At 63.8% G+C, this 22,102-nt stretch overlaps 3 protein-coding genes across 6 annotated transcripts; 2 read left to right on the plus strand and 1 right to left on the minus strand.

Annotated features, from left to right (window-relative positions):
* Window positions 1-155: 155 nt before the first annotated feature.
* On the plus strand, window positions 156-3,028 carry TAGLN (transgelin). The gene is made up of 5 exons (XM_065652105.1): window positions 156-245; window positions 1,650-1,849; window positions 1,927-2,104; window positions 2,187-2,289; window positions 2,428-3,028. The coding sequence occupies exons 2-5, from the start codon at window positions 1,670-1,672 to the stop codon at window positions 2,567-2,569; spliced, it is 603 nt and encodes a 200-aa protein (XP_065508177.1). The 5' UTR covers window positions 156-245; window positions 1,650-1,669; the 3' UTR covers window positions 2,570-3,028.
* A 179-nt stretch (window positions 3,029-3,207) lies between these two features.
* Window positions 3,208-15,875, minus strand: PCSK7 (proprotein convertase subtilisin/kexin type 7). Of its 4 annotated transcripts, XR_010607656.1 has the most exons (17): window positions 15,419-15,465; window positions 14,630-15,091; window positions 14,151-14,285; window positions 13,769-13,934; window positions 12,847-12,937; window positions 12,369-12,423; window positions 11,035-11,173; window positions 10,535-10,635; window positions 8,149-8,316; window positions 7,101-7,208; window positions 6,147-6,249; window positions 5,271-5,427; window positions 5,060-5,154; window positions 4,830-4,923; window positions 4,459-4,576; window positions 3,714-4,309; window positions 3,208-3,556 (listed from the first exon to the last, which is right to left on the minus strand). XR_010607656.1 is itself a non-coding variant. In XM_065652101.1 (16 exons), the coding sequence occupies exons 2-16, from the start codon at window positions 15,077-15,079 to the stop codon at window positions 3,902-3,904; spliced, it is 2,388 nt and encodes a 795-aa protein (XP_065508173.1). In that variant the 5' UTR covers window positions 15,080-15,091; window positions 15,826-15,875; the 3' UTR covers window positions 3,208-3,901. The 4 variants fall into 4 exon arrangements, 3 of the variants coding, with proteins under 3 accessions (XP_065508173.1, XP_065508172.1, XP_065508174.1); XM_065652101.1 differs by lacking the exon at window positions 15,419-15,465 and adding an exon at window positions 15,826-15,875 and having other exon boundaries at window positions 3,208-4,309; XM_065652100.1 differs by having other exon boundaries at window positions 3,208-4,309.
* A 79-nt stretch (window positions 15,876-15,954) lies between these two features.
* RNF214 (ring finger protein 214) lies at window positions 15,955-21,816 on the plus strand. The gene is made up of 15 exons (XM_065652106.1): window positions 15,955-16,132; window positions 16,211-16,421; window positions 16,924-16,983; window positions 17,216-17,356; window positions 17,475-17,614; window positions 18,201-18,269; window positions 18,592-18,688; window positions 18,972-19,060; window positions 19,246-19,348; window positions 19,450-19,548; window positions 19,851-20,227; window positions 20,500-20,635; window positions 20,845-20,952; window positions 21,290-21,385; window positions 21,568-21,816. Exons 1-15 carry the CDS (start codon window positions 16,035-16,037, stop codon window positions 21,631-21,633), a joined length of 1,890 nt encoding a protein of 629 aa, XP_065508178.1. The 5' UTR covers window positions 15,955-16,034; the 3' UTR covers window positions 21,634-21,816.
* Window positions 21,817-22,102: the final 286 nt, after the last annotated feature.

Consider the following 22,102-nt stretch of genomic DNA (forward strand, 5'->3'; position numbering starts at 1 on the left):
GGAATGCTCGGGCACGGGCCGGACCCGCCGATTTTCGGAGTCTTTCCCCAAATATGGTGCCTGGGCCGCGGTCCCGGCGCGCGGCGGGGCTGGCGGGGCCCCGGGGGAGGGCTGGGGGTGGCGGCCCCGGCCGCGCTGACATCACTGTCCCAGCGCCGGCCTTTTAGCGCAGGGGCGGCCCCCAAAGTGTGCAGTGTGAGTGAATCCCGCTCCGAGCATCGCCCCGCGCCTCCCGAGCAGCCGCTGTGAGTTCCGCTGCGGGGGGGGGGGCACCGCTGGGAACAGCTGCGGGATGGGGACACTGGACCTGGGATGGGGACACTGGACCTGGGATGCGGATGCTGCTCCGGGATGTGCTCCCTGGCTGGGGATGCTGCTCCCGGGGCTGCGGCGGGTCGGGACACCGCCCGGGCTGCCGCGCCGCTCCGGCCGCTCGGGACCGCGTTGTCGCCGGGGCTGCGGGTGGGCGGCTGCGGCTCATCCCCGCGGGGACCGGGACTCGGTGCGGGGCTCGGGGCTGTGCGGGGGCTCCAGCCTGTGCTGGACCCTTCTGCCCTGTGCCTTGGCGGGGACAGGACACAGGTACGGGGCTGGCGGCTCCGGGGGCAGCTGGTGGCCAGCGGGCATGACCTGTGGCCAAGGGAGCTGTGACCAGTGAGGCTGGGGGCTGCGCGTGTCCCCCTGTGCCACAGCAGGCCAGGGCACGGGGCACGAGTTGGCCGGGGCATTGCTGGACATGCCTGGCGGTGCTGGGGACCTGGTGTGGGCTGCCCGTGCGGCTCAGGGGTGCCCATGCGTGAACCATGGGGCTTGGGGGTGCCCCTGCATCACCGGCAGCAAGCAGGGTGAGCGTGCCCTGCTGCTCTGAGCTGTGCCACGTCTCAGGGCCCACTCAGCAGATGCCAGGCACACCTGCCCGGCTGTAGATTTGGGGACCAGGCACACGGGTCCCGGATGGCACAGCCTTGCTGGCTCTGAGGGCTGCCTGCCGGCTCCCACCACCTCCCCCTCCTGCCATCCTCCTGCCATCTTCCTGGCATCCTCCTGCCATCTTCCTGGCATCCTCCTGGCATCCTCTGGCACTGCCCGCAGCCAGCACCTGCCATCGCTGCCTGCAGAATGCCCGTACAAGGGCACGGGCATGGCTCCCGGCACTGTCCTGCCTCGCCTGCGCTCCTCCCCAGCACCAGGACCTGCCACACTCCTCCCCGGCACCACGGCCACCCTGCTGTGCCATGACCACTGTGCCACAGCCACCCAGCCCTGCCGCTCCACAGCCCTGTGGGGCAGCACAGCTGCTCCAGCCACATGGCACGGCCACACTGGGGACGTTTGTGGCAGCCAGGAGCTGGCAGGTGGCTGAGCTGGCAGGGCATGGGCTGAGGCTGCTCCCGGCACAGCCTGACCCGGGAGTGGGGACAAGGCACCTCTGCCAGTACGGGAGCCGTCTGTCCGGGCAGGCTGTGGGTATCACGACCATGCACTCACCTCCAAACGTGCCTGGCCGGGGCTGCAGGGCCATTGTGTGGCACGGGAAGAGCCAGGAGGAGGGCGCGTCCCCGCTGCACTGAGGCACGAGGCCGATGCCGCAGGGACCCTGTGCAGGAGGACAGCGTCTCCCAGCCCGACAGTCCCTGTCCCCCACCCAGGTCTCCCAGCCACTGCAAACATGGCGAACAAGGGCCCAGCATATGGCATGAGCAGGGATGTCCAGTCCAAGATCGAGAAGAAGTATGATGATGAGCTGGAGGACCGGCTGGTGGAGTGGATCGTGGCACAGTGCGGCTCTGAAGTCGGCCGTCCTGACCGGGGCCGCCTGGGCTTCCAGGTCTGGCTGAAGAACGGCATCGTAAGTGGGGGCCGGGGCCGGGGGGCAGGCGGGGGGTCTGCACAGCGCGTGGGTGAGCTCAGCGTCTCTCCGCTCAGGTTCTCAGCCACCTGGTGAACAGCCTCTACCCCAGCGGCTCCAAGCCTGTCAAGATCCCGGACTCGCCGCCCACCATGGTGTTCAAGCAGATGGAGCAGATCTCCCAGTTCCTCAAGGCGGCTGAGGACTACGGCGTGGTCAAGACCGACATCTTCCAGACCGTCGACCTCTTTGAAGGTGTGGGCGGGGGGCAGCTGGGGTTTGGGGGGCTGGGGGTGCCACGCTGTGCCCGTCCTCATGCCCCTCCATCCCTTGGCAGCCAAGGACATGGCGGCGGTGCAGAGGACACTGATGGCCCTGGGGAGCCTGGCGGTCACCAAGAACGACGGCAACTACCATGGGGACCCCAACTGGTTCATGAAGTAAGTGGGGGAGTGTGGCCCCAGCCATGGGGACCCCCAGCCCTCCCCCCTGGGGTCTCCTGGGCGCAGTGGGGATGGGGACGAGGGTGCGGTGATGTGGGGGGTGCGGGTGCCCCACGGCCTGACCTCCACCCGCAGGAAAGCGCAGGAGCACAAGCGGGAGTTCACCGACAGCCAGCTGAAGGAGGGCAAGAACATCATTGGCCTACAGATGGGGACCAACAAGGGGGCGTCACAGGCGGGGATGAGCTACGGCCGGCCCCGGCAGATCATCAGCTAGGCAGCCCCCCCGCCGCCCCGAGAGCAGCCCCAGCTGGGACCCTCCATCTTCGCCGCCCCCGGCCCCGCGCGCCGCAGCCCCCGCAGCCCCGGCGGCCGCCGCCGCCGCCCCTCACCGATTGGTATTTATTGGCAAGAAAGCGCCAGCTGGCCCAAAGCACCCTCCAGCGCAACGCAGCCAGCCTCGGGGTGCCGGGGGGCCCCGCTGCGCTCCCCCTGCCCCGGCTGCCGCTCCCCCCTGGCCCTGCACACCCCGCCGCACTGCCAGCCCCGCCGCCAGCCGGTCCTGCCCCCGCCGCGCTCGCCGGCACCCCGGGGCGCCCTGCTGCCCTCCCCGGGAGGGGCAGCCCCCGCAACAGCCCCACGCCACCGCCGCAGGGATCCTTGCCAACGGGCAGAAAAGAAAATTGGCCTTGGTTTTGTACTTCATTTTTCTCAAAATTAAAAGGTTCTTCATCCAGCGCAGCCTGACGAGGTTTCCTCCCACCCTGACCTGTTATCCCGGCTCCGGGGACCCCCCAGACCCCGCACGCTGTCCCCAGGGTCCCCAGGGCTGGGAGGGGCCGGGTGACGCATGTTCCCACAGCCAGGATCTGCTGGGAGGGAAGAGGAGTGACAGATGTGGGAGAGGAGGGTTTTTAAGACTTTATTTGGAAAGCTACACAAAAGGGCTTTGCTGATTAAAAAACAAACCCCCACTTAAAAAAATAAATCGACGAACCCAAAGAGACGTGAACAAGCCAACCCTGCGTGCAGATGAGCCACTGCCAGCGCAACTCAACCTCCCCTTCCAGGCTCACAAGGGGCATCGCCCGCGGCCTCGTCCCTCAGGGCACAAAGCGAGGCCCCCACCAGCAGCGGGGAGGCCACAGGGAAGCGCCGCAGGGAGCTCCTGCTGCCACCACACCTGCTGCCACCTGCCGTGGAGTCCCTGCTGCGTTTCCTAGGCTCACCCTGCAGAAACTGGGGACACAGCGACGCTCCTTCCCTGTGCGGAGAGGCCGCAGGAGCCGTGGCGTGCAGGGGACTCCCTGTGTGGCTCTGCCATGGCCACCACGGTGGCACCAGCGTGGTGCCCCAGCGCAGAGGGACGCCCCGAGCGCCGCTACTGGGCAGGCTCCCTTTGGAAGGGGTTTAAGGCTTACTCCATTCTCCAGAGCGAGGGGAAGGGCAGCTCCCCTTCCGCTGCCAGCACTTTCTCCGTGGTTCTGAGCCACTTTCCACACTGCCTTCTGCAGGCCACGACGGCAACGGTGGCTCAGGATGTCCCCGCTGCCCGCGCTCGGGAAGGATGTCCCGGGCCGGGGGGGACGCAGGCCAGGCCCCGGCCCTGCTAGCACGGCTGGTGCTCCCTGTCCTCCAAGAGCAGCTCAGTCGGCGCCTCGTGGCCCCGGTGCCCCGCACTGACCGGGGCTGCCTCGGGGAAGCTTGCGGCTCTGCCGCTGAGTTCAGGGTGGGTGGGGGTCCAGGACCCCTCCTCCTCCCCCTCGTCCTGCTGAGTGGGCTGCGGGTGCTCACACTCCATCTCCACGTCATCCGCGTCCTTCTCGCGGTAGAGTGGCACCGATTCCATCTCCAGGCCGCTCTCCAGGGCTCGGTGCTTCCCTCCCTGCTGGTACCACTTGCAGGCGGCAGAGCCGGTGCAGCTCAGGTCCAGCCCCACGTTGTTCCTGCTCAGACAAACTTCCAGCATGTAGTAGAACGTCCAGAACACGGCAAAGCAGCCCAGCAGCAGGAGGGTCTGCGGAGGAGGAAAGCCCTTCAGAAACAGAGCCCTGGAGCAGCCCACAGCCCCGCCGGCGCCCAGCACAGCACTGGCAGGACTTGGGGGCAGGTTCCTGCTCCCCCAGCCCCCCACAGAGGACGGGGAGTCCCCCTTGGGGCTCTCACCTTGAGGGTGTTGGCTGTGATGGTGTAGCGCTGCTCCTCGGGGATCTGCAGCCCCGGTGGGCAGGGCAGTGAGAAGTCGCTGCTCAGGTACCGTCCGCTCATGGCTTCCTCCAGCAGCCTGGGGGACAGAGGCACCCGTGGGGGTCCCGCTGCACCAGGGAGGCTCCCGAATGCCACCAAGGGTCTGCAGTGCCACTCCCACCACAGAGGGTGGCCCTCTGGGGTCAGACCCAGCCGGCGGAGCTGTTTTCTGCAGCCCACAGCTCCCTGTGCGGGTGCGGAGGGCACCCCAGCGCCCTGGGGGACTTCTGGTTGTGTCCCTTAGCCCTCCACCGTCCGTCTCCCCACCGAGATGGGCCACGGTGTCCTACCTCTGCCGCTCCTTCATCTCCGCTGGGGACCAGGAGGAGCCGTACAGGGTCAGCTGCCACTGCTTCAGGGTCCCAGGCCTGAGGCTCTCGTCTCCTGGGGAGGAAACTGGTTGGACCAGCGGGAACTCTCCCAGCCAGCCGGGTGACAGCACACGGAGCAACGCCGCAGCTGTGCAGGGGCTGAGCTGGCAGCTCCCCGGGACACGGCACGGAGGGCAAGCAGGACTCACCGATGTCCCTGATGACCAGTCTGTACGTGCCCTGCGCTTCCTCGCCCCAGCACCGCACCGTGGAGAAAGTCCAGTCAGCGAAGCCATTGGGGTCCCTGCCAAAGGGTTGAGGAGAAACAACCCATGAGAGGGTCATGGAGCTGAGCCGCGAGGCTGGACATGGGTGTCCCCTCTGCAGCGAGGGCCACCGCACCCGTCCCCCCGGGCTTACGAGTCCATGCTCCTGGCGGTCCCTATCAGGGACATCACGCCGCTGGGGCAGAAGAGCCTGATCTCCAGGTTGCCGCGGCGGGGATGGGTTATGGTGACAGTGACCGCCACGTGCTCCAGCGTCCTCATGCCGGAGAGCTGCAGGTCAGCGGCGCTGACTGGGAAAGGGAAGGCAGGGTTTGCCGTGCTGGTGGGGACAGAGATCCCACTTCCAGCCAGCCCTGAGGGGACATCCCCTCGCCTCTGCATCCTCCCAGTTGCCCCTGCCTGAGCCGAGCCCTCCCCCACACGTCCCCCGCACAGGGAGCCGTGTCCTGGCCCCACCGGCCAGGGGTGCCAGCCTGCCGGGCTCCCTGCATCCTGGGGAACAGCCCTGCAAACCCCCCGCGGCTCTGCCAGGAGCGGGCAGCGAGGGGCGCAGGGCCTGGGACGGCATCTTTGGTGGGCCAGGGAGCCGGGCCCTGCCGGGTCCGGAAAGGGCCTGTGGCTGAGCTCTGCTCCGTGCTGGTTGCAGCGCCGTGTTTCTGTGGCCAGCGACCGGCCAAGTCGGGAGCTGGAGCGTTACCTAAAATGGTCAAAGGCAGAGGAGCAGGTCTGGCCGCTGCCCAGCCTGGCCCAGCTCGCTCATGCCTGTCTGGCTGCTCCGAGACATCAATCTGGGGCTGGAGTTATCACGGAGGGGACCACAGCAGAGGCAGCTCCCCTGGGGAAGGGCAGCGGGAAGGGAGAGGAAAAACCTCGGGCAGCCCAGCACTTAACCCCTTCGTGGCCTCACACAGCCCAGCCAGGCCGCCTGCGCTCCATGCCAGCGGGAATGGCCGGAGCCCGGCCTTGGCGTGCCCGCGCATGTGCTCCGGCGTGGCACACCTGCTCTTACCATTCCAGGCCACCTCCAGCTCCCGTGGGAGCAGCGGGATGCTCCTGCCCGCCCGCAGCGCCGGGCTCACGTAGGAGGCGAGGTACGGGACGGACTCCCAGATCTGCCAGGGAAAGGCGAGAGGACTCAGCGCAAGGCCGTGCCCTTCCCGCACACCCCTCGCCTTTCCCCCACGCTCACAAGCATGGAACCTGGCAGCACCGGGGCCGCAGCCAGCGCTGTGGGGCTGCCATGGAGGAAGACCCCGCTGGGAGGAGGCTGCGGGTTGGAGGGGCTGACAGACGCTCAGGACTCCCCGGCTCTAGGTTTGCCGCCTCCAGCACCTGAGTGGCTTTGAGTGGTTACTGGAAGCCGCTCTGTTCCAAGCCCAGCGCAGTGGGGCAGGAGATGTGGCAGAACCCAGAGGCTGCAGGGAGAGAGAGCAGCCTGGGAACCCCTGTGAGGGAGGGGACATTGCTGGCACAGCTGAGGGAGGACCAAGTGCCAAAGGGAGGTGTCCCAGTACCCGTGACTGCAGGCGCGGGGAGGACGGGGATGCCGCTGCCCACTCTGAGCACACCGCTCCCCCGGCAGCCCCCAGGACACGCGGCCCACAGCCAGCAGCTGAGAGCGCAGTGTTTCCTGGGGCATGATATCCTCCTTACAGCCCGCTGCGTGGAGAGAAGGTGCTGGGGCTGCTGACGAAGCTCCCTGGCCATGAATCAGAGCTGTCGTCCCACCGGCCCAGGCTCTCCATGGCTATATATAGTGCTGGGAGCGCGGGAGCCCGGGGGAAGGTTTCAGGCGTTGCCGAAAGCCTCATGACTTCATACCAAAAGCAGCCTCGTAGCAAGGGCTGGCAGGATGACGGCCAAAGCACTGGCCCTGAGCGGCAACGGTGTCACCCTGTGGTGACAGCCCCGTCCCTGCCATCCGGCTGGGTTGCTCTGCGTGACCATGGAACAGGGGAGTTACCTTGGCCGCGTTCACCAGCCTCCAGGCGTTCAGCAAGCCGAAGCCATGCTGGTGGCTGTGGCTGAAGCCAGCCTGGTTGGTGTCCCACTTGGCGTGACGATCCTCATACTGAAAAGAAACGCAGGGCACGCTTGTCACCTTAGAGAACACCTTGGGGGACACCCCGCAAGCCTGGAGCAATGGGAACCTGACCCAAAAGCAAAGAGGGTCAGAAATATCCCGCAGCAGTGGCAGGGCAGCAAACCCTCATGGCCTTATTAGAAAGAAACAGGTTGGCCATTGTTTGAAACAAGTCCTGGGACAAACAGGCTTCCCAGCTCCTCAGAAAGGAAATCCAGCAGCACAAAAGGGCACAAATACCTCTGCTCTGAAACATCCCAGCTGCCGCCTGCCTCCTGCCCGAGCCACAGCCCAGCAGTGGCAGAAAGCTTGGGGAGAAGGAACCAAGTCCTTTAAATCAACAAGGGCCGGGGCAGGACAGTTCTGGGTCCCATCACTTATCAGCTTGCAGCGTTCTGGCAACGCGGGCTGGCAGCTGTGGAAAATGCTGCCCCGAGCCAGAGCGAGTGCGGCGCTGGCTGGACAGGGGCCGTGGCTCCCGAGGGCTGCAGGAGCGGCCCTGTCCCCAAGTTGAGCTCCAGCTCCAGCTCCAGCCAGTGCCCAGCCCTGCTCTCCGCAGAGAGAGGATGGGCTGTGTTTGCTGCTGAGCTCTTCTGCTTCCAAGAGCCCGACTCCGCAGAGCCTGAGGAAGGGGCAGAGCGGGGCAGAGCTCCTGGCTGTCACCGTGCGGAGGAGGCATGGTGAGCCCCCGAAGAGCCGTGCACTGGCAGACGGAGGCATTCCTGGAGCAAATACCCCATTTATTATCGTGACAGGGGAAAATGCCTCAGCTGCGTTCCTGAGTGGAACAACGGGTGAGGGGGAAATCCAATCCTTTTGCTGGGCGCCAGACAACAAGAGATTTATAGAGGGGCGGGCAGACATCAACAGAAATGTGCAGAGCGTGGCCGTCCCGCAGCATCCAGAGGGAGGGAGGGCGGCCACTCACCTTGGTGGCAGTGAAGACGATGATGTGCTGGACGTCTCTCCAGGTGAGACACGGCCGCACCTGCAGCATCAGCGCGATCATGCCCGCTGCAAGGGGGGCGGCGGCCGATGTCCCGGTGTGGCCCTCTGTGCAGCCCGTGCCCTTCTGCAGGTCCCAGTCTGTTGTCACCTGCCAGGAAAGAGCAGAGATGCCGCCGGTCAGGCCGCTGAGGCCCTGCTGCGGTGGTGACGCGGGGGCTTTGTGCAGCCAGTGCTACCTTTTCCCGCTCTGCCAGGCCTAAAACCCCTGCCCATGTGAGTCACATCTGTCTCCCAGCCCTCTCTTCTGCACGGGCAGCTTTTCCCCAGGCCGGAGGTAGGAATTTGCAGCGCACAAGCTTGCTTTCTCTCTGTGATCGCAGAGATCAGGCTGGGAGACGGGAGCCAGAGATCCCTCAGCCACGAGCAGAACAACACCAAGAGCAGGGCAGCAGCAGGGGGAGAGGGTCCAGGATCAGTGGCTGAAAAGCCTGGAAGCATTTCTCAGACAGCTCCTGGCCAGGACATGGGTGCCAGCAAAAACCAGTACAAGGTGGGAAGGACAACACCACAGCTCCCCAGCCCAGAGAACTGGGCCTGAACTAAGCAACTTGGGGGGAAACTCAAGGCACTTATGGCTTGGGACCTTCCTCACCCTCACTGCTGGCCACAGCTCCCTGCAGCACAACGGGGCCTCTGCAGAGGGACCCACAGGACTGTGCAGGGCACATGGAGCCTCCAAAGAGCCATCGGGAGGTTCCCAAATTACGTCCTCTCACTGCAGACCGACCGTGCCCACAGGGAGACAGCCTGCGCTGCCAAAAGCTGTGGCTTTGGTTGCCTTGCACGCCTGACTCCACGGCGTTCTGCCAGCCGGTAACAGCTCCAGCCTGCGCTTGGACACTGCACGGCCCACCAAGAACACGCTGAGCAGCGTAAACTTTTGGTCGGAAATGCAGCCAGTGCCAGCAGCTGTATTAAATTCTTCCCATTAAGGAAAACACACCAAGTTTACAGCCTGGTAACAGAAAAAAGCCCCACAGATGGCTGCTGTGCCATTAACTCTGACAGCGCTGCAGCACAGCTGAAGGGCATTTCGGAGCAGTCTCCAACAGAATGAGGGCTGTGACACTGTGACCGTTGCACGGGCACGCTGGAGGAGCTGGCGCGGCATGGCAGAGCACCAAGACGGCCCTGGCACACGCCGTGCCCAGGCTACGCGTGGCACCTCACCCCGGCTCCTCGCAGGAACACCACCTCCTGTCTCACAGCCCGTAAGGCCAATATCTGAGACCCTGAGCACGCTCTCAGCAGCAGCCAGCTGGGGGAAGCTGAACACGAACCCAAAGCTCTGGAACTCCCGATCAAAGTGCAGCAGAGCCCTTGCTTGGCTGCTGGTTCCCATTTTCCTTGTGCCACTGCTTCCCAAACCAGCTCGGGACAACAGAAATTATTTCTGAAAATAGCTCTGTTCTGGGTTTTACTTTCCCTGCCACGTGAGGAGAGCCAGGGTGCTCTAGCGAGGTGCGGATTCCTGCCCTGGCTCAGGACCGAACAAAGAGCTTCCCGAGTGCCAGCCCAGGCTCTCCCTGCTCCCCCAGTTTACCCAGCACGTGGGGAAGCCTGTTTGACGAGACTGGATCCAGCTCCTCTCCGGCAGGCACAGAGCCACAGCCACGCGTCCCTGCTCGCAGGACACCGTCCCTCGTCCGTCAGGACAGGAACAGGTCACAGCTACATGGGCTGCGGAGCCCGACAGCCACCGAGGGAGGAACACGCTGGGTCAGGCCTGGGGAAAACAGGCCTGGCTGCTTGGCTCGGGCAAAAAGGACATTTTGTTGACAAGAAGTCATTTTTTGGCAAAAAAAAAGGAAAAGCTGATAAAAATATTCTGAAAAGTTCAGCTGGGAGAGGCACATGTGCCAGAAGAGGGAAGGGGCTGGTGCCAAGCAGTTCAAAGAGCCCGAGGCTGCTCCCAGCCCTCCGTGCTCGGCTGTGCTCCTGCATCCCCTCAGCGCAGTCCCTGTCCCTTGCGGTCTGACTGTGCCTGTGCCTGAGGGGACAAGCACGGGACAGCTGGGATCTGCACTTGGGGCCAGGAACACCCTGTGCCCGCGAACACTGCGGTAGAGAGAGGGTCACCACGCTGCGGATCACAGCCCAACAGGCAGTGACCACATGGGGAACAGCGACACACAGGAACCTCCCTCTGAGCATGATTTACGTAGGACACGGATAAAAAGCACAAGCATTCCCTGCGTCACAGAGGAACCGACTGCCAGCCTAGGGCAGCCACAGGGCCACCAGAAGGGACAGAGCTGTCCCAGCCCCACAGTGCCAGGGAAGCCATGTGCACGGTGTGTACTCACGATGCTCCTCATCATCTTGTCCCCACCGCTGAAGGTCACGGCCAACATGGAGGCGCACTCCTCGGCATAGAATGGCATGGAGCCCGTCTCGTCCACCGCGCCTGCAAACAGTGAAAGGCATTGACCGTGTGAAGCCAGTTCCACGTTACCTGTGGGACTTGCGAGGTGCCGAGCCCCTGAGGACCCGTCGTGCTCGCTGGGCCTTTCACAGGCTGGCAGCTGCGCTGGGAAACCGGATCCACACCTGTGTTCTGCACGGCTGAAGATCTACAGGAAAGGCAGCTCCAACAAATAACCTCTTGCTGTGCTTAATGCTGCACAGATCTTCTACCCCTTGTGTAGCTTCTGCCCTCAAGAAGGTGGATTACAGGTTTCTTTTCTAACACACATGACGGGAATGCCCACAGATTCCCACTTCCACCCACACAGGTTTTGTGCTTTTCCGTTAATCTCCTTTTTCCACACTGGGGAGGAAGGAGCCAGACGACAGGCACACTCACCTATGGTGACTGTGTAGATGGAGTTGGCGTAACCATCGTAGTTGCAGTTGTCGTTGTGCTGCCCGCCGTTGCCACTGGCCACCACGAAAATGCTGCCAAAGCCCCTGCGCCCCGCTATGACACCGTGCTGCAGGGCGGCCTGCGGACAAGGGACCGGCACCACTCAGGACACGGCAGCAGGAGGGTCCTGTCTGTCCCCCTCCTCGCTGAGCCCCCCCAGCGAGCATGTTACAAAGGCAGCAATGCAGCCATCCTACAGCTCACTAGGATTTTAAGTGGATTCTGCATTAAAAATGAAAAAAGAAGGCAAAGGAGCCTTCCAGGCAAGCGCAGCACAAAGCATTTGTGCTGCAGAGGAAAGGCAGCAGGCCCAGCCCACCCCGCCTCTGCGGGCTTGCTCTGGAGCTTCTCTGCAGCATCAGGGCTTTCCTGCCAGTAGACACGACCCACGCGCGGCCACAGCCCTTCTGCGAGGCCCCAGCCCCACAGGCATTACGCTTCGCCTTCGCCGGAAAACACAACCACTCCAGCCCGCTCAGGAAGCACATTTCCAGGTGACACCCTGCACAGGGGCCATTCCCACCTAGAAAAACAACATGTCGATGGGCAAGCAAGAGAGCAACCCAGCTGGAAACACCGTGGCAGCAGGAGGCATGTCCTGCATTGGCTCTGCATGGCAAAGCTTTGCTTGGCTCTGTGTCCCAGAGCCGGTTACGGCTGCCTCCGCACGAAGGAAGAGAATAAATTAACTTGCAGGACTGGAAGCCGTTTGTCATCATGAACGGACGGCTGAGCTGTCAGCGTTGCTCCGAGCAGCAGCGTAACTGCTGTCTTGCGGTTAGAAAAGGGCAGGACAAGGCTGCCGAGCACACGGGCAGCACCACAATGCTTGATGGCCCGGGAAGGAGCAGCCTCAGCTCAGACGCTTCCCCACCAAGAGTGACCGCAGCCATCGCCCCGGCCCCTTATTTCCTCCCAGCATTCGAAGGCATGTTCCCACCCCCAGCACTGGGAACGCTCCATCTCCTGAGCAGAGAGCCTCCCTTGGGTTGCAAAAGCTGTCAGAATAACACAGCCAGTTGCGAAAGAGCATTTTCCTGCTGGAATCAGCCCATGCGTGGAAAGCTCACCCCAGACTGCCTGCACGCTGCCCTCCCGCAGCAACAACAGCTCTCGTAATGCGCAACACCTCCGCTGGCAACCACGGCAGCGAACAAACGTGCGCTGTGCCGTGGCAACACCCTCCTCGCCTGTTTAGGCAAGAAAGGCCAAGCGCCGGAGGGCGAGGGCCAGCCCGGGCGAGCCATGCTGCCAGGACTGCGACGGCATTTTACCTTTCCCAGTTGGTGAGGACCATCTACGGTTTTCCCATCGTCATCAGGACCCCAGCTGCAAAGAGAGATACCATAAGGGACAGCCCGGGGGTCACAGACAGCAGCTGCGCCTCCTGGTACAGCGAGCTCCCAGCAGCCGCCAGCTGCTCCCAGTAGCAGGACTGGGAGCGGAGCATGCTGCCCTTTCCCACCCGCCAGGCCAGCCCCTCGCTGCTGGGATGTTGCTGTTGCCTTTGCCCTGTGCCCCTGGGTCAGATTCCAGTAGACGAAATGTTTGACTTGTACTGAACAGGCAGCTCCTCACATATTCCAGCCCCGTCGCATGGCTGAGCCGGCCGCAGCAGGGAGCACAGAGCCTGCAGGTGCCGTACGCAGCCCGGGCCAGCTCTGCGGTGGCAGAAACCTGCTGCGTCCCTTCCCAGAGGTGACAGAATCGCCTCGCGCACCTGGTTGGCTGGCACAGAGTCCCTGGGCTCACCTGCAGCTGTAGATGTCATTGATCTGATAGTGCTTGTTGAAGGCGACGGCCTCCATGCTGTCAGTGAGTGGCCCATCCAGCACGCGGATGCCTGCAGGACAGGGACACAGAGATGTGACCCAGGTGGGTCCCAGCAAGCTGTGCAAACAGTGCAGACACGTTCCTTGGCAGGGTCACAGCAGGGACACTCGCTGTCCCAGCCTGACCGAACTGGAGCTGCGGGACACCCCAGCCGCTGTGCTGGGACGGGGGTGACAGGGCCGCCTCTGCCACAAAACCAGCAACAGCTCAGCGCTGAGTCTCCAGTGTCACAAACCGCTGATAATTGGTTTTGCATCACAGTGCAGGCTGGCAGAGGACGTTATGAATGGAAAGCAGGCGCACATCACAATTAAGCCTATTTATAAACAGCGCAACAGCCCACCCGTCCCAGCCTGGCCTGCCATGACACATGTGGCTCTTCCGCGCTGCAGCCGAGCGGAGCAGCCAGGGCCGTGCTGGCTCCCCCCACCCTGGCTGCCCCCACTCCAGTCCCGGCTCTGCAGCGCTGCTGGACGCGGACAGGGGGTGCTCAGGGAGCACCCGGCGGGGTGAGCGCTGGGCTGGGCTGCAGAGCTGCCCTGGGGTGCACTCCCGGCACCCTGCAGCACTCCGGGCACCCCAGTCCCCTGTCACAGCCGGGGAAAGTGGCACCATCTGCTGAGGACGCAGAGAATCACGTCCTGGGCAGTGACACAGTGGCAGCGTCCTCTGCTCCGTGTCCCGCCTGGCACAGAGCTCTCACCTCCTGCCGTGACACAGCTCAGGCAGACGCCGGTTCTTCCCTCAACAGAGCAGCCGGCCTGAGCACAGCAGTGGGTGACTCGGAGCTGCTCCCGGGGAGCCAGGAGGACACGGCTGGGCTGCCACAGCATGCCTGTACCTGCGATGCGGCTCCCGTAGGCAACTCCCACCGTGCAGAAGCTGTTGTTGGGCACGGCAGCGATCTCTCCGGCGCAGCGGGTCCCGTGGTGGTTGCCATTCTCCTCGTCAGGGTGAGGCATGGGGTCGGGGTCGTTGGAGTTCAAGTCGTAGCTGCCTTCTGGGCTCTGAAAACACACCCACAGCTCAGGGCTCTGCTCTCCTCTCTTTGGGAAAAGCAGGACCTAAAACATGCCATGTGGGCTGAAACAGCCTAGAAGTCAGGGGAACACAGAGGCTGGTTCCATGTAGGGCTGCAGCCGAATGCTGCTGCGGGACACGGACCAACAGCGGCCCCAGTTCCCCCTCGCACCCTCCTGCCACGCAGCCGGCGCTGGACTCACGTAGTTTGGCTGTATGTCCTTGATGGTGTGCTCCACACCGTCGTCCACCACCACCACTGTCACACCGCGCCCCGTCACGTTCCGCTCCCAGACGCCCGTGACGTTGATGTCCTTCCCGGGGCTCTTGCGGTTGTTCTAAGCACCAGAAAGGACGGTGAGCGGAGAGGAAAAGCGGGTCAGCACTGAGGAAAGGCGCTCCCAGAGCTGTCGGGCTGGGCCCAGGCTGGGAGCACAGGGAGGAGTCACGGGACAGTCAGGGGAGATTTGTTTGATGCAGCATCCCCCAGCAGAAACCCCTCTGCCCAACCCGGTGCCACCAGTGTCCTTCCGCTATCACGGTGGGCAGGGCGAGCTCCCTGTGCATCTCCCTCTGGCTACAAGGACAGAAAGTGACCGTTTGGCTGCCAGGTGACAGCTCGCCTGTGGCCACGCAAACAGCCCGAGCATGCTGGCACGGCCAGAGCCGGAAAATCGCTCACCAGGTGCCACTGCTGGGGGTACTTGGGGTCGTTGAAGCGCAGGCTGCGTTTGGAGCGTTTCAGCAGCTTCTGTTCCGAGTGCCACCGCACGCTGTCGTGCTGTGCAAATAAAGTGTCCACCGACCTCCGTATTGCTTCGGGTGCGCGGCCGTCGGGCCGGGAGGCGAAAAGGTAATGGCCCCTGAGCTCCCCGACGCGGCCCATGTTCAGCAGCCCTGCGCTGCGGGCCAGCTCCTCCGCCCGTTGCTCCAGCTGCTCCTCGGGCGCGTCCAGGCTGACAGCCCAGCTGAGCACGCCGTGCCGGGGCTCAGTGTTGTACTGGGGCTCAGCGCCGCGCTCTGCCAAGGCCGGGGGCACCCAGGCAGCACCGAGCCAGAGGCACGTGTGGATGCAGAGTGCGGCCTCCATGCCCGCACTCCATCGCGGCGCCCGCCGCTCCCACGGCGGCATCAGACAGGCGGGCTGCGAACGGCAGAACGGGGCAGCGGTGAGAAGCTCTCATGGGCACGGGCGGCGCTTCCTGGCACCAAGAGCAACGTGGCGAGGTGCCCACGGCAAAGGGCCGGTTCCTCTTTCGGGGAGCCCCACCAAACCTGTTCCTCCCCTGCGGGGCAGCCGGAGGAAGCTCCTGCCAGCCAGAAACCGGCCCCGAGCCCGGTTCAGCCCCACCAGCCCCAGCACCACGCGGGAACAGCTCCGGAGCTCCCGCTCCGTTTCCTGCACCCACGGAGGCGCCCGGAGCCCCCGGCCCCGGCACTTCCCCATGACCGACCCCCGGCCCTTCCCCACCTCCAGCGCCTCCGATCCCACCGTGCCGGACACCGAGCTCCAGACTTCCTTCCCTACACGCAGCTGCCACCGCTGCCTCGGCAGCGCAGAGCCCGGCAGCTCCCGAGGGGAACGCACCCGGGACGGACCGGGACGGACGGAGCCGCGGACGCCAAAGCGAGCCCGGGAGGTCAAAGCTCAGGGACGAGCCGGGGCGGCCGCCCCCCGCGCCTTGGCCGCACAGGCCGCCTCAGTCCGGCCGGGCCCCGGGACGCCGAGGCCGTGACCGCCGGACCGGTGACCCCGCCCGAGCGAGGCCCGGCGGGCCCTGGGGGCCGCGGGACTGCCGGCCGCCCCGTCCCGTGTCCCGTATCCCCCGCCGCGCCCCGTGTCCCGCCCGACTTCCCGCCCCGTCCCGCCGCGCTCACCGGGCATGGGCCGGCGCCGCTGCCGGAAGCCCGCGGCCGCTGACAGCTGCGTCACATCCGGCCGCGCCGGCGCGGCCTCCCCGCCGCTAGGGCGGCGCTGCTGCGCGCCGCCGCTGTGCGCCGGAAGGGGCGGGGCCGGGCCGTGCCGCTCCGCTCCGGCCGCGCCGCTCCGGCCCCGCCGAGCCGGGCCGGGCCCCGCCGCGCCGCCCATGGCGCTGGAGCAGGCGCAGGCCGACGGCCCCGCCGCCGCCCCGGGCCCGCCCCCGCCGCGCCTCTGCCAGCCCGGCCCCGCCGCGCCGCCCGCCAGGTAGGTGCTCCCGGCGGGCCGGGCCGGGCCGGGCCCGGGGCCCGGCGGAGCCGTGACCGAGCTGTTTGTTCCGCACAGCGGGAGCGCCCTCGCCGCCCCGGACGGCCCCGGCGAGGCGGCGCCGGCACACACGGAGCCCGCCGCGCACACGGAGCCCGCGGCCGACCCCGGCCCGGCCCCGGCGCCCGGCGGAGACGGGGAGCCCGGGCCCGGGGGGCGGGCCGGGCCGGCGGGGGAGCCCGACCCGGAGGCGGCCCCGGCCCGGCCCTCGCAGAACATCGCGGTGCAGGTGGGTTCGGAGTCCGCGGGCCGGGGCGGTGCTGGGATCTGGGCTTCTGCGGGCTCTGGGGTGCGCAAGGGGCTGCCCGGGGGGCCCGTTTGGGACCCCGCTGCAGCCGGGGAGGGGAGCGCGGGGCACGGCTGCGGATGAGCGGTGAGGGTGGCCGGGCCCGGGGCCGTCAGCTGCTGCCTCGCCTTGGGAGTGATCTGTGAGTACGGGGACGATCCGCGGGCTGGTGGGAGCCGCTGTGGGGGTCTGACAGCGTCCCCGGGGTCTGACAGCGTCCCCGGGGGTCTGACAGCGTCCCCGGGGGTCTGACAGCGTCCCTGGGGTCTGACAGCGTCCCGGGAGTCTGACAATGTCCCACGGGTCTGACAGCGTCCCCGGGGTCTGACAGCGTCCCCGGGGTCTGACAGCGTCCCTGGGGGTCTGACAGCGTCCCTGGGGGTCTGACAGCATCCCCGGGGTCTGACAGTGTCCCACGGGTCTGACAGTGTCCCCTCCTCTGCAGACCGACTTCAAGACGGCTGACACGGACGCGAACACCGATCAGGACATTGAGAAGAACCTGGTGGGTATCGTGGCCCCGCGGTCGGTTCCTCTTTGGGGGATGCGGCAGCTGCAGGCACTGCCTCCTTCACCTGTTCTGCTCCAGAGAGCCCGAGCTGTGGCAGTGAAGCCGTTTAACTGTGGGTTTGGAGAGTGGCACCACCTGGGCTCTTATTGCTGAGCTTTTCTGCCCCTGGCCGTGCCCTCTTTAGCAGCAGGGAAGGTTCTCCCTAAAGTTCTGCTCTCCGCTGCAGGACAAAATGATGTCTGAACGGGCATTGCTGAAGGAGCGTTACCAGGAGGTGCTGGACAAGCAGCGGCAAGTGGAGAATCAGCTGCAGGTGCAGCTTAAGCAGCTCCAGCAGCGGAGGGAAGAGGAGATGAAGAACCACCAGGTATTTGGCCAAGTCCCCTTTGTGTCAGCCTGCCCGCTGGCATGGCTGCTGACACTTTAAAACAGAACTGTCGTTGGGAACTTTGCTCTCTGATTGTGTCATGCTTTTTTTGCTGTAGGAGATCCTGAAGGCAATTCAGGATGTTACGATCAAGCGAGAAGAGACGAAGAAGAAGATGGAGAAAGAAAAGAAAGAATTCTTGCAGAAAGAGCAGGACCTGAAAGCAGAAATTGAGAAACTCTGTGAGAAAGGCCGAAGGTATTAGCATGAAACAGAAAGTGTTGCTTTTTGGGGAGAAAAGGTATCGCTTACCCAAAGTAGAACTGGTTAAGCAAAAGAGGATCACACGCTACACTGTTTGGAAGCAGTGAGTGTTTTGGTGAGCGCAAAGAGTGTCACTCCATTCGGGGTCTAACACGAGCAAGGCGCAAGTTGTTTGTGACGGTCTGACGGTTTATTGAATGCTGACCTTGCACTTTGACAGAGCCATTCTGTTATGTTGGAGGGCTCTGATTTCTGTTTTATTCTTTATTGTTTGAGATAAAACTCCTTCAGTGGCGGTTCCAGGCGCTCAGCCCGTCTCGCGCCATGCAAATGGTAGCAAAGCTGCTGCTGTCGGAGTGGTGCAGCTCCCTGCACTGGCTGCTGGTTCTGTGCCACGCTCCTTGTGCAGTGTCATGATACAGCAAAATCTTGCTCGGGAGCCTGTCAGCAGCAGCTTCCCAACGTCTATGGAGCGTGGGATTGCGTCGGGCGCCTGGCTGGGCCAAGATGCTGTTTGAACCCGGGACCTGTGGCATCCATGGCTGCAGGAGATGAGTCCGTCTGTCCTTCTCTCGTGCAGGCTGCTGAAGGAGCAGGAGGAGAAGGAGAACAAGATCGCCTCGCTGATCGCAGAGCAGTCTGATGAAAAGTGAGGCTCTTACCTGTTGTTGTTTTCCTTCCAGTCATTTTGCCTGGGGGGGAATGTGGCTCTCCTGATGGGGTGGGCTGGGTGGTGGGTCTGATGGTGCTGTACGGTGACGGGCTGCGCAGGTTTTATCTCTGCCAGCAGCCTGGTGCCCCCAGCCTCTGCAGTCAATCCTCTTGAAGCTGGGCACAAGCAGCTCCTAGATACTCCTGCCGTAAAGGCCCGAGCGCCCTTCCCCGCTGGGTTTTGTGGGAGTCGCCGCTCTCCTGTTTGGTGCCATTGTGGTGCCTGAGCCTGCACCAACACGCCCTGTGTCTGTCTGCAGGCAGCTCTGGGAGATGGAGCTGGACAAGCTGAAGAACCAGCACAATGAGATCAACAGGAACATCCTCGAGGAGACAGAGCGGGCCTGGAAAGCAGAGGTTAGTGGTGACTTCTTACCCGCAAAGCAGTTGTCGAAGAGAGTATTTTGAAGATTCCAGGTCATAGTGAATGACTGTGTGACATTTGGAGCAGTTGGGATGAGGCCGAGTCCCCCTCTCCATGGGACAAGAGAAGAAGGGATAAGAAAACACCAGCGCAGTAAATGTCAGTTGGGACTAACTAATGAAGCTTGGTGCTTAGCAAGGAGGTCACAGTCACAGTCTGGCAGTGCAAACCAAGGGAATACAAAAGCTGCTCTTCACGTGGGGCCTCTCTCTGCAGATCCTGTCCCTGGAGAGCCGGAAGGAGCTGCTGGTCTTGAAACTAGAAGAAGCAGAAAAAGAAGCAGAGCTGCACCTCACCTACCTCAAGTGAGTCTGGGCAGTCTCAGAAACAGCGGGGTAACCTGAGTGTCCCTCCGTACCCACCTCTCTGCTTACATGGGAGGCTGGACAGTGGTGGTTCAAGGTTGGGGGACAGCAGGAGGGTGCAGGGGGTAGTTGGTTGCTCCTGCTTTGCTGCCAGTGAGAGCACAGTTGCAAGAGGGAAAGTGTAGTTGTGCTTGCAGGTCTGCACCACCCACGCTGGAGACGATGAGGCCGAAGCAGGAGTGGGAGATGAGACTGAACAGGATACGGATGACCAAGGAAAGCGTCCGAGTAAGTTCCTGCTGGACGGCTCCCAGCCTAGAAACGAGCAGTTCTTGCACTTCACCAGGCAGAGGCTTTGCTAAATGCATCTCTTCTTTCCTCCCTGCTAGGACCAGTTCAACGACCACATTCAGATGGTGAGGAACGGCACCAAGCTGAGCAGCCTCCCCCAGATCCCCACGCCGACGCTGCCGCCCCCGCCCTCAGAAGTGAGTGTCCCTCCGGCTGAAGGCGGCCATCACTGCGGGGACGCGCTGCCGGGCCTGGGGACAGCAGCCGGTACTGGCACTGCCTGTGTGCGCGTGGGGCCGCGTTTTCCGGTGTCCCTGCATGTCCCCTGTCTGTGCAGGCTGACCTGTCCCCAGACGGGAGGGGAAGGGTCTCTCTGTTGCCGTGAGGGGTGTAACCAGTGGTGCCTGTGCTTCTGGCTGAGGAGAAAGGTGCCACCCTCTGCTTTCAGACAGACTTATTCTAACCAGCCTCCGCTTCTGCCCCCGTTTCTCTTTCTCAGACAGATTTCATGCTGACGGCATTCCAGCCCAACCCGCCCCTTCCTCCCAGGCTCCCGTTCCCCATCGGGCCGGTCCCCGTCCCCATGGTCATGCCCAGCGCGGACCCCCGGGCGCTGTCGTTCCCGCTGCTGACCCCCGCCATGTCCCGGCCCGCACAGCCCTCCCCGCCGCTGCCCGCCTCCCAGGGCCGCAGCAGCCCCGGCGTGGCCTCGCTGATGGGCACGCACAGCCCGCACGTGGCCCCTGCCGCCGCCATCCCCCCTCCGCCTGGCCTGGGGGCCGTTAACGTCACTCCGGAGTTCCACAGGCTGCAGCCAGCCGATAAGCTGGAAAAGCTGCTAGAGAAGCTGTTGGCTCGGTTTCCGCAGTGCAACAAGTGAGTGTTTGGCGTTGTCCTGCCCGCAGAGTGAGGATTTGCGGGTAGGACGGGGTGGGGGGGGTTTCTCTGGGTGCTTGTGGGGTTAGGGGGAGGCGAGGGAAGGCAGAGGATGAGGAGCAAAAGCTGGTGGGAGCGCCCGCTCCTTGCTGTGATCCGGGCTTCCCCCAGGGCTGAGCTGGCTGGCTTGCCTGGAGCGGTGCTGGAGCCTTTGGGGGTTTCCTTGCTCGTGGGGGGCTCACTGTGGGGCTCAGCAGGCTGCTGTCCCGCAGGGCCCAGCTCACCAACATCCTGCAGCAGATCAAGACGGCTCGCAGGACCATGGCGGGGCTGACCATGGAGGAGCTGACCCAGCTGGTGGCTGCCAGGCTGGCGGAGCAGCAGGAGCGCGTGGCGGCCGGGGCGCAGGTGGGCGAGCGGCGGGGGCTGCGGGGAGAGGCTGCGGCTGCTCCCGGGACAGTGCAGAGCTCGGGCTGCGCAGCCGGCATGTCCCTGGGCTCCCCTTTCTGCTGACTGCAGCGCGGCTCTCAGGAGTGGTTTTCCCTGCGGTGACTCGGGTAACTTGGCTGTTCTTTTCCCCTGGGCTTTGCTGACGTGCCACGTTTGCCTCGCTGCAGCCGCTCGGTCGCATCAGGGCCCCCATGTTCTCTGCTGCGCTGCCTCAGATCAGCACGCCCATGTTCCTGCCCCCGGCGCAGGTGGCGTACCCCGGAACGGCCTCGCACGTAAGGGATTTTGAGGTTCTGGAGCGCTCTGCTGGCCCCAGGGAAAGTGGAGGGAGGGGAGGAGCGAGCCCTTGGAGAGGTGGCTGAAAGGATGAGCCAGGGGAGCTGGGGCCTCTCTCCTCACGCAGCCACTCTAGGGTTTGGGACGCGATCTGCGTTTTGGGAGAGGGGACTGGCCACAAGAGGGGTGCCAGGGGCTCTGACACCGTGTGACGGCTGCGGGCAGAGGGATGAACGGCTCAAACCGCAGCCTGTGGTGGGATGAGTAGCTGGAATATGGAACACGTGATGTGACTTGATGCCTGTGTCCCTTGTGTCCCCTCGCTGCTGGCCCCAGAGCCCGGCTGCCTGCAAGCTGTGTCTCATGTGCCAGAAGCTGGTGCAGCCCGGGGACCTGCACCCCATGGCCTGCTCGCACGTGCTGCACAAGGAGGTGAGTGTCCTGCTCCTGTCGCCCCGTCCTCGCTCTTGGCTGGGCCAGCCTTTGGTGGCGGCTTTAGAAAAGGGCTGTCCTTGTTCCTGCTGCGAGCCCACGCTCATTGCCGTGAGGGTCAGATCCTGTCCTGTGGCCCCTGAGTTGTGCCTGTGGCTCTTGACTAATTCTCTCTCTTCCAGTGCATCAAATTCTGGGCACAAACCAACACGAATGACACCTGTCCCTTTTGCCCAAGTCTCAAATGAGGCTGCTCGAACAAAGCTGTCCCACAGGAGGAGTTGCTGTGAATAGACAGGATCGGTTCTAAAATTTCTACAGTTCTATATTTATACGACCATGTATACACATGTACATTTTTATTATATAGGTAATGTGTGTATAGAAAGTCTGTATACATACAAATTCATAAATAAAGTGTGTATATTATGCAGTGACTTGGTGCTGCTCCTTATTTCGTAGTTTGCAGCCTTGCTGCCTCCTCTTCAAATGCGTGTTTGAGCATCACCTGTCTGCCGGGACACTCGTGGCTGCTCTCGCTCCACTCCCAGCAGCTCCCTACAAACAGTTCCCTGGGGTGGGACACCTCACTGCCCTGTGCCCTGGTGCGCCGCTCCCCCGCCACTTCCATCACCCTTCGAGCAATCAACAGGTTGCAGACGAAGAACACTTTTTTGTGGTCTTTTTTTAATGTAATAATAATTTACCGTGTTAACA

The sequence above is a fragment of the Caloenas nicobarica genome, chromosome 26, assembly GCF_036013445.1.
Source record: "Caloenas nicobarica isolate bCalNic1 chromosome 26, bCalNic1.hap1, whole genome shotgun sequence".
NCBI classification, from domain to species: Eukaryota; Metazoa; Chordata; class Aves; order Columbiformes; family Columbidae; genus Caloenas; species Caloenas nicobarica.

Bases quoted from the DNA above. Each gene is read 5' to 3' on its own strand.
- TAGLN (XM_065652105.1), top strand. From the start codon at position 1,670: ATGGCGAACAAGGGCCCAGCATATGGCATGAGCAGGGATGTCCAGTCC. The intron at 1,850-1,926 runs GTAAGTGGGGGC...CTCTCCGCTCAG, and splicing joins TCTGGCTGAAGAACGGCATC to GTTCTCAGCCACCTGGTGAA. The intron at 2,290-2,427 runs GTAAGTGGGGGA...CTCCACCCGCAG, and splicing joins GACCCCAACTGGTTCATGAA to GAAAGCGCAGGAGCACAAGC.
- PCSK7 (XM_065652101.1), bottom strand. From the start codon at position 15,079: ATGCCGCCGTGGGAGCGGCGGGCGCCGCGATGGAGTGCGGGCATGGAG. The intron at 13,935-14,150 runs GTGAGTCCAGCG...GTGTGTTTTCAG, and splicing joins AGGACATACAGCCAAACTAC to AGCCCAGAAGGCAGCTACGA. The intron at 10,636-11,034 runs GTGAGTGTGCCT...CACTGTTTGCAG, and splicing joins CATCTACACAGTCACCATAG to GCGCGGTGGACGAGACGGGC.
- RNF214 (XM_065652106.1), top strand. From the start codon at position 16,035: ATGGCGCTGGAGCAGGCGCAGGCCGACGGCCCCGCCGCCGCCCCGGGC. The intron at 16,133-16,210 runs GTAGGTGCTCCC...TGTTCCGCACAG, and splicing joins CCCGCCGCGCCGCCCGCCAG to CGGGAGCGCCCTCGCCGCCC. The intron at 17,357-17,474 runs GTATTTGGCCAA...TTTTTGCTGTAG, and splicing joins AGGAGATGAAGAACCACCAG to GAGATCCTGAAGGCAATTCA.